Consider the following 10,442-nt stretch of genomic DNA (forward strand, 5'->3'; position numbering starts at 1 on the left):
TCCCTTCCCTCCAGCATGTCAACTGCACCGCACAGCTTGGTGTTATCAGCAAACTTGCTGAGGGTGCACTCAATCCCACTGTCCATGTCGCTGACAAAGATGTTAAACAGTGCCGGTCCCAATACCAACCCCTAAGGAACACCACTCGTCACTGGTCTCCACTTGGACATCAAGCCATTGACCTCAACGCTTTGAGTGTGACCATCCAGACAGCTCCTTATCCACCAAGTGGTCCATCTGTCAAATCCATGTCTCTCCAATTTAGAGACAAGGATGTTGTGCGGGACAGTGTCAAATGCTTTGCACAAGTCCAGGTAGATGACGTCAGTTGCTCTTGCCTTATCCACCAGTGCTGTAACCCCGTTGTAGAAGGCCACCAAATTGTCAGGCACGATTTGACCTTATTGAAGCCATGTTGGCTGTCACTAATCACCTCCTTATTTTCCATGTGTCTTAGCATAATTTCGAGGAGGATCTACTCCATGATCTTGCCAGACACAGAGGTGAGACTGACTAGCCTGTAGTTCCCTGGGTCTTACTTTTTTCCCTTTTTAAAAATGGGGGTTATATTTCTTCTTTTCCAGTCAGTGGGAACTTCACCAGATTGCCACGACTTCTCAAATATGATGGATAGTGGTTTAGCAACTTCATCCGCCAGTTCCCTCAGGACCCACAGATGCATCTCATCAGGTCCCCTGGACTTGTGCACCTTCAGGTTCTTTAGATGGTCTCAAACCTGATCTTCTCCTACAGTGGGCCATTCTTCATTCTCCCAGTCCCTGCCTTTGCCTTCTGCGGCTTGGGCGGTGAGGCTTGAGCACTTGCTGGTGAAGACTGAAGCAAAAAAACTTGTTGAGTACCTCAGCTTTTTCCATATCCCAGGTAACCAGGTCTTTCGTTTCTTCTGGAGAGGGCCCACATTTTCCCTAGTCTTCCTTTTATCACCGACGTACCTATAGAAGCCCTTGATGTCCCTGGCCAGATTAATTCTGTCAGGGCTTTAGCTTTCCTAACCTGATCCCTGGCTGCTCGGACAATTTCTCTGTACTCCTGCCAGGCTACCTGTCCTTGCTTCCACCCCATGTAGGCTTCCTTTTTGTGTTTGAGTTTGTCCAGGAGCTCCTTGTTAATCCATGCAGGCCTCCTGGCGTTTTTGCCTGACTTCCTCTTTGTTGGGAAGCATCTACATCAGTGTTCTAGTTTGAATCAGGAGCTTGCTTTTGAGGTGAAACTTATGATTGTTTACATGTACCGCACATTGTTTCACATTGCAGAGCAATCTTGAATGCATAAAGTAGATTCATTTGGATTAAGCTAAAGCAAAAGGTATGCTGTAACTGCTAATGAGCACTCAGTCAACAAGGCCAGACTGGAGCTGCTTCAAAGGAACTAGTAGCAAAGTCCAAATAGCATGCCCAAATAAAATAAAAACTATAAACCAAATTTTTTAAGGGGAAAAGTTTTGGGAATGCTTTGCTTCCTGACAACAAATCTAGATCTTTGTTAGTGATCTTCCAGGATGCTCTGAAGTTCTACAGTTTTTGTATGCATTTTAGAGAGCTTGCAGTAGTTTTATATTTAACACAAAATGCCTGAACTGCAGGTGACGATACTGTTAGAGATACAAGTATCAAAAACCAGGGTGTCAGAACAGTACAATGAACAGCAACACTAGACTGTTAACAGCCTTACTTTGAGTACCAGACATACAGTTGCTTAATCTCTGGGGTTCTAGTCTTTATAAGAAAACAAGTTGTTAACAAGTATAACAACAGAGCATGAGCCAGTAGAATGCCCTGGCAGCAAAGAGGCCCAACAATATCCTGGGCTGTGTGAACAGGAGTATAGCCAGTTGATTGATGGAAGTGATCGTTCCATCTAGACATCCCATCTACTCTAGACTGCATCTAGAGTATCACATCCAGCTTTGCTGCCCCCACCCCCATACAGGAAGGGCATTGACAACCTGGAGTGAGTTTAGTGGAGGACCACCAAAATGGTGAGGTCTAGAGCACTGGAGCTGGTTCAGCCTTGGGCAGAGGCAGCTTTGGGGGAGGCCTAACAGCAACTCCCCCCGGCCCTGCCCAGCACCTATGGGAAGGTCAGTAAGAAGATGAAGCCAGGCTCTTCAAGCATGGCATAGCGGCAGGATTATAGACAACAGACAGAAATTGAAACAAAAGGGTTCAGAGTGGGTATAAGGAAAACGTTTTTTCCTATGAGGACAGTCAAGCACTGGAAGGTTGCTTGGAAAGATTGTGTAGTTTCAGTTGGTGCAAACTGACATTTCCAAGACTCAGCTAGATAAAGCCCTGAGTAACCTGACCTGACCTCACAGCTGAGCTTGCTGTGAGCAGAAAATTGGACTGAGACGTATTGAGGTCCCTTTCAACCTGGACTGTCCTGTGATCCTCAGACTTATGAAGAATGGGGCAGAAGAGATACTGTCATCTAGTGGAAATTGATGAAGTATTCTTACCTGAGGTACAGTGACCAGTCCTGAACATCTTAAAAAAGCTGCAGCAGCAAAATTAGAGAATCTAGCAATTCCCAAAAGCAATAATTAGAAATACTGAATAGTTTCTGTAGAAGATACTGAACAGACTTGTAATGCAGTTTAGAGAATGGAGGATGGGACTATGATGTTGATATAGAAATACTTTCATGGTTGAAGGCAGTGTCCAAAAAGCAAATGTTCTGAGTTGGCAGACATAAAAAAAAGACAGCTTTTATGATACATAAGCAGTAAGCATCATGAACCAAAGAAAACTCTGAAGCTTAGTTCTCATTCCATAGTATAATATGATGGTGAATTGGATTACAAATATAAATAGTGCAGGAAAATATTTCTGATGAATACATAAGTATCCATCTTTTTTAAAAATGCCTATTTTTAATAAATCCAGCAGTTCTTCCAATCCTTTGTTTCCAAGCTCTTCAGCCTCCATAGTATCTTGTGGTAATAAGTTCTGCAAATTAATACGCATTACGTTAGAAATTCCTTTCTTTTGTCAACATCAAATGTATGTGTTTTGTAATCTTGCTACATGACTGTATCCTTGTGTTATGGTAAAGAAAGATTTTTGACCCAACATTTCCTATACGTTTATGTCCTATTCCTTTTATTTTAATTTCTAAAGAGAATGTCCTGATCCTTAAGAAGAATTTTGTTTCCTTTGGAATAAAAAGCTTTTTTCATGTCTTTAATCATTCCCATTGCTTTTTGTGAACATACTCTCTTCTCCAGGTAATTAAAGTAACAGGTGTAGCATTCATGGAAAGTTCTATACTTTTATATCCATGTGTGTGGTGGGTTAACCTAGGTATCCTAATATTTAATTTGTTTTAATTTCTATTGTTTTATTGTAGAGAGTATTCTGTTACAATTTATTTAAAAATCAAGATATTTCGGTTCAGATTTTTTCCTTTAATATCTACTATGTTATTTAAAACAAATGTAAACAAAAATCATGCTGCACATTTGCCTATCTTGGCATTTTGCATGTCATAAATTGCTGACTACTTTCCATTTGTTCCTTTTCTCAGATGATTAAATAGTACATATTCTGTTATCTTCCTTTCTACTTTGTCATGATGGAAGATACATGATGATTCATAATATTTTAAAGATGAGACTCGTTGTTTTTCTAAATGCATATTGTTTTCAGAGCAGCAGCATTTTGCAAATGCTTTACTTGAAAATACTCTAACAATATGAAAATATTCTTATTACCTTGCTTTAAATGGATTAGATATATATGGTGAAAGTTATTCTGGATTTTAGCATCCCACCTCACTTAAGCTTGATGGTCTATGTCTCTGCTGTGTTTCCTCAGAGATATATTTAGTCCTGCTTTCATACATATTAGATTATTTCATTGGGAAAATAGTTCTAATAATTCTTCATTGATCAGTCTCTTAGCTTGTGCTTTGTTCTTCTCACTTGACTCCAGTAATTGACAGTAAACAGAGCATCCTGAGAAAGAAAATGGGCTACTGAATCATCATGGCTAGTTACTGGAGACGTTTTTGCCTTGGTATTTCAAAATGTCTGCCCCGTGTTCTCATCCTTTTGTTTTTTTTCTTCTGAGACCAGGGTTTGAGAGCAAGTTACATCGGTTTGTAGTACAGCGTTAACTCTGCTTTTCAGAAAACTTCCAATGTGTAAAGATGCATGGATATCGGTTTGATAACACTGCTCTATCAATGCATAGTTACTGACAAAAGACAATCTCAAATAACGTTTGTTGTATTTCCTCATGCTTGTTCTTTAGTTTTGTCTTCAAGAGAGTCAAATGCTGTTGAAATGCTTCTGGGCTGTTTAAAAATCAATAAACAAAACAGACTTTTTTTGTTCAGCAGAATTACAGCATAGACATCTTTACAGATAAAACAGGAAGTTTATCCAAGTTTTTCTTTCTCCCTGTCAGATACCTTTCTTTTTATCCCTCTGGAGGCTTATTCCTCTTACATGATAACTGCTTGCTTTGATTTTTTTCAGACTATTTGAGAAGTTGTTTTCAAGGAGCAGTATATTTGAAGGAATTCAGGTTGTCTAAATGACACGTGTGTGTGAAAATACAGTAATTCTTTGCGAAGTAATCAAGCTGTAGGTCTTCTCTTGATATGAGCAGAGCAGTTTGCTGATTGCCAAAGGATTGAATAGTTGGCCTCTTCATAGTAATTTCTTCTAATTAAAGGTACCATTACATAAAATTAATCTTTATTTAATCCTTCCTTCAAACTAGCTGTTATTTACTATGGAAAGAACATGTGGCTGTACTTGTAACAGCAGCCAAGGAAAAGAAAGCCGTGGACAAAATTTGGTATTTGATACATTCTAGAGTTTGGTAGCAATAGCAGTATGATGTTTAATTTTCTATTCAGGTTATTTGCCAAACCTTTTGGTTTTTTTAAGTTGAGAAATAAGAGCATTTTTCTTTTGAAAACTAAATATACATAAAGGAACATATAAGGAGTACTCAGTAATGCTTATTTTGCTTTCTCCTAGAAGCTGATGGACAGGTTTGACTTTGGGGAAGAATCTGAACAAAATGAAGAGCCTAAAAAGGAAACTCCCACTTCCCAACTGTAAGATCAAGCTATGTTTCTTATGGAAAAATGTTAAAATTTGCCTGACACTAGTTGAACATTAGGATTAGATAGTAAAGAAAATGTTGTTTCTTTAAGAGCATAAGTATGCTAAAGCAGTAGGAAGAGAAAAGATAGTTTACTAAATTAATGAAACATACACAATTTTAAAATATTTAATACAAGTCTGCGTGCCAGAAGTTTCGTTGACTTCATCTTAAGGTTAGCACGTTCTTTGCTTTGTTAGTTATATTCATAGTGTTAATGTGATAATGATGATAACAGAAGGTGGAACTAGCTACATTGTCTTCATTATTTTTACGTTTTTAGTTAAACTTGAAACTCAATTGTGAAGACCTGTTTACCAGCAGTTTAAACCAAGAAAAAAACTGTTGTGTTTTTTTTATTTAAATTATTTCGTTTTAGGCCTTTAGTACCAGAATCTGTGAACAACTCACTTTTTCACCAACTAGCTGAACAGCTACAGCAACAAAATTTAGAACATCTCAGACAACAGCTTCTGGAGCAACAGCAGCCTCAAAAGGTAAGAACCCCATCTTGTGGCTGTCATAATAATTATGTTCTTCACTGATAAAAAATTCATACTCCAGAACAAAAAAATTGTCTTGTTACTGACACTTCTTTTATAATGAAGGTCTTTGTCACTAGCTGATCATCTAACAGAAGCTTGCAGAGTAAGTGGAAGAAAGTGCTTAAAACAGAAAAAAAATACAACCAAATGTGTGGGGTGTACCTTTTGCTTCTCTTAGGAAAGAGTACCCTTTAGCTGAGTTACAGACTGACTCTGCTTTGGTTGTTCAGCTCTTTATATGGGGGGAAAAAAAGCTTTTTCCCTGCTGTCAGAAAGAAGAAGGTGAGCACTGAGGTGATTATGCTCCTGTCTGTGAAAGGAGAGCAGCATGCAAGCTGCTGCTGCAGAACCATCAAGAAGACAGAATAGAGATTGTAGGTAACTTTAACTTCCCCTACCAAGCTCTAAGTCTTGGCTAAAGTATGTCTCATTCTGTCGAAGAATCTGAGCTAAAGAATAGGGTCACGTATTTCCTGATAAATGATTAATTAAGAACTGATGCTTGAGAAAACCCAAGATTCCTTCTTAGCTATGTGAATTGGGTCCTCTCTACTCTACATTGAAGTAAATTGGCTTATTTCTCCTGAGGATAGTCCTCGGTATTTAGCTGCTCTTTTCCCCTCCTGATCCCAATTCCCGATCCCATTAGAAAAAAACCCAAAAGTTTATTCTGTCTTGATACTGACCAGATATAAAGTGGACTTTCTGTGAAGTATTTGGATCTAGTTTCACAGTAAAATAGAAATCTTAGATTGAAAGAAAATCTAAGGGACCACAAACTTAACAAACATCTGCTGACCATTTCTGTGCAAAGGTGCAGTCACTCAGCTTTCAATCAAGAATGTCATTTAAGTTTTGAATTTGTGACTTTGAGTTTTTAATTTTTTAGAAAAATAGTGATTTAATTTTTACTAGATATTATTTTCTTATTCTACTTCTTTTATTATGTTTTATTTTCATTTCTCATTTAAGTGTAGTAACTGAGAAAATTTGTATGACAAAGCTACAGACTAAACAGTTTTTGATGTTGGTGGGTTTCTAGCAATTTCTGGCTTTAAACACTAAAAAATGTTGTAAAGGAATATAACTTTAAAGAGTGCATCTGTTTTAGGAGCTTTTGATGTGATGTATCTAAAAGTAACTATCTAATTTGAAAATAAAAATGCTGAATGCCTACCTTATTGTAAAATAAGCAGAATTAGAGTTTAAATTAATTTTATTTATGAAATTAAGTTACAGTACATTTATGGGTAGAATGTTCATATGACTCACCCCTTATTATTTGATCTTCTATTCCAAGTGCTCTTCCAGAAGTTGTTTCCCTTCAGGTCCGTTCAGTTTCTTGTCTAGTCAGTATGGAGAGGAAGTTTTATTTTCACCTTGATAGTAGCTGAAAGATACAAACTTCTGCTGGAACTACTCTGTAATGACTGCAGCATGTTATGAGGAAAATTTTCTTAAATTCCATGTTTAAGCATCAGTGAGAAAGATTAAGGGAAAGATGAGGAAAGATAAAGCACAAAACAAAATTATTAAGCATCTAATTAGGAGCAGAGGGAGAGGAGGAGAGGATAGAAGACAGAGACAGAAGGAGCAACAAGAAATGTAGGAATTGATATCAAGAAACAGATTGCTGAAGAATAATTAAATAAAAGGAAAATGAGACAAAACAGATAATGTTAGAAGGAAAATGCATTAACTGAATTATAGTAGAATTTTTTTGTTTTTCTGCAAACTGTCATTATAAGCTGTTTAAAAATATAAAGATAAAACAAAAAAACCCTTGGTACTACATGTCATTCTGCTAACTTTCTATCATTTTCCTGTCAGATAGAATATTTAGCATTAATTTAATTAAAGTGAAAATGTAATGAGAAACACTGAAATGTTTACCTGCAATGCTGGATTATAGGTTTAAAATTACTTTTCAAAGTTATCCTGACAGCATTTCTGAGTATTTTCATTGCATTTCCTGTATTTCTTGAATTTCTTTCATATCCTACAGATATTTATTCCAAATCTGTACTTTCAATCCAATGTACAGGCCATCATAGTTTTTCCTCTAGAAAATCAACAATGCATTTAGTATTTTACATTTTTTAATTTTTGTGTTTTTTCAGAATTGCTTCTTTTGTTAGGTCTCCGAATTGACATGCTGACATAAATGACACAACGCCCTCCTTTATCTTGTAGTAATTACTTGTCTTAAATCACACACTGTGAGAAAGTTTGGAGTTAAATGTAAATTTTTTAACTAGTTCAATTGGTATTGCAAATATTTTCATTATATTAATAACAAAATATAATTTATTAATGCATGTTCATAGGTGACCAATGGCTATCTTTCAGTGTCACTGTACATATGGCTGCCATCACTATTGTTTGTCCTGTGAGTTTTTGTTTTCAAGCCAGCCAAGTTAAGCAACAAATAGTGTACTTTGGTTTTTTGATTCAGCAAATAAGTAGTAATTTTTTTATAGTCAGGAATATTAATTATTTCAAAGTTTTGTATTTAAGGATGATACAAAAAGGGGAATGGAATCTAGTTCAGCTTTCACATTAATGGGAAGTGGGAAAGTAAGAGAAACTTGATAAATAGTTTTTCAGAGATATTTGAACAATTGTTTCATGTAGTGTTACATTTTGACACAGTAAGCGTTTTGAATTATGAGGCTTTTTATGATATATTATTATTTGTTATTTAGGCAAGCCCTGAGGAGAATCAAGAAGGAAATTTTGGTTCAGAGCACTCTGCCTCACCATCACAAGGGAGTAGTCAGCAGCAGTTTTTAGAAGTGGAAACAAATGTGGATGATTCAATGGATATTCAACAACAGGTAAAACTATTTTCAATTTGATTACAGAAGTTCAAAGGAAAACACATACTAACATGATTTCAAAATGGGTAATATAGATGTATGCTTTCATATAGTCGTACATATTGTGAGTATGTTTATTAAATGTGATTGAACATCTGTTATGTCTGACCTCAGGACATGGATATAGATGAAGGGCAGGATGTTGCTGAAGAAGAGATTTTTGAACAAGAAGAAAAGAAATCAGCTGTTCGTTCAAGATCAAGAACTCGTTCAAGATCTCGTTCAAGGTTTCATAATTAACTTGTATTAAGTAAATTAAGGTTTTCTGAAACAAAGTTGCAGTTTGCGATTATCATTCTCAATTCAGTATTTTCCAAAATTGTCATGAGCAGTTTTTGGCAATGAAAAAAAAGTGTTCATTTAATATTTGTGTTAGATGCAGACTTTCTGTATGACAGTTCATTTTGCATATCTATGGTCTACTTTAAATTTTTTAAGACCTGTTCAGGTAACAGAAATAACTAACACTAGCAGCTGGTCAGGTTTTCTATGCCAGAAAAATAGACACTGTTATGGAACTCCCTGAATGTGTTTTGTTTTGTTTTAAGCTCAAGTTCTATGTTCTCTTCCTCACACTCTCACGCTAATGGCATTAAGTTTATTTCCTGAAGCAGTTTGAGTGAATATAACAGAAATGTCTGTATCATGCTTAAAGTTTCTAAATTAGAATTTTTGGTTTTTTTAACACAGCATACTGAAATTAAGTATTTTGTAGGTCACCAAGAAAACGAAGGTCTAGATCACGGTCTGGTTCTCGTAAGCGTAAACACAGAAAACGTTCACGTTCAAGATCAAGAGAAAGGAAGAGAAAGTCATCTCGGTCATATTCCAGTGAACGAAGGGCTAGGGAAAGGGAAAAAGAACGTCAGAAAAAGGGATTGCCTCCTATACGGTCAAAAACACTAAGTGGTAAGTGGCAGCTGCTTACGGTTTTAATAATGTAGTATTAAAGGGAAAAAAGGCTTTGTTTTTCATTGAAAGAACAAGATTTAGCTTGTTACAAAATACAGTAACCATAATCTTTTTTTGTAAGTTTCATTTCTGATGTTTCTTACAACTTAGACAGGTACATCATTTCATCTTAGAGGAAAGCAAGTATCATACTGTTCTACTGATGATTTTACTCATACTGTTGCACCAATGATTTTACTTCTGAACAGAGAGCAGCAAGGGCTATCCCTAAGTTACAGTCTGCTTTCTCTTTAATGCTGTCTTCTATGGGGCATTTGAAGATGATCAGCACTTGATCTGAAAATTGGTATGCTGATAAGACATTTAAGTACGTGGTACACACTTTGGACACTTTGCTGAATATCTTAGAGGCCAGTTTTGTTAAACTTCTAGAGTGCTTTTTAAATAGGTTTTCACAGGAACATAAAGCCAAGGCTGGTAGAAATGTGAAACAAGTGATTTGCTATCATAAGATAGACCATAATGGTAGTATCTTAAGAAGGTATCAAAAAAACAACTGGATTTCAGCTTCTGCAGAGTGCTGCTGTGCATTACTGTCGTTTCTACAGAGAATTTACATACCAAAAAGAAGGAAGGTATCAGGGAGAAGGAGAACTTTCTCCACACAGTTGCGTAAATCAAAGGAAATGTATTTTGAGATGAACGCTAGAAACAATAAAATTGGGTGTAGTCATCTGCTACTGTATCAGTATATCCCATTGCTGCTGTTAGCAGGACTCTGGATTCTTGGGATGCACAATTGTACTTAATTTATTTTTGTAATAAACTTGTGTTCCTGAATTTAATTTTGTTTACATAGTTTATACACAGTTTCTGGTGTAGTTTTGCATTTATTTTGTGTTTTAAAACTGTATCGTCCATCTGACAAGTTAAGCAGTTCAAAATTCATTTTTGCAAAGGAAAGAGGG

The 10,442-nt window shown here is 36.2% G+C and overlaps 1 protein-coding gene across 1 annotated transcript in view; it reads left to right on the forward strand.

The window, feature by feature from the left end:
- Positions 1-5,011: 5,011 nt before the first annotated feature.
- The window catches only part of LOC104074533 (protein SCAF8-like), a gene marked incomplete at its 5' end in the record, with an annotated part of 17,558 nt that continues 12,127 nt past the window's right edge, over positions 5,012-10,442 (forward strand). The window contains 5 exon segments of the mRNA XM_009574681.1: positions 5,012-5,091; positions 5,518-5,635; positions 8,389-8,520; positions 8,677-8,789; positions 9,278-9,471. Coding sequence (XP_009572976.1) covers positions 5,012-5,091; positions 5,518-5,635; positions 8,389-8,520; positions 8,677-8,789; positions 9,278-9,471 — 637 coding nt within the window.

Source organism: Fulmarus glacialis, unplaced genomic scaffold (assembly GCF_000690835.1).
Source record: "Fulmarus glacialis isolate BGI_N327 unplaced genomic scaffold, ASM69083v1 scaffold10143, whole genome shotgun sequence".
Classification (NCBI taxonomy): domain Eukaryota; kingdom Metazoa; phylum Chordata; class Aves; order Procellariiformes; family Procellariidae; genus Fulmarus; species Fulmarus glacialis.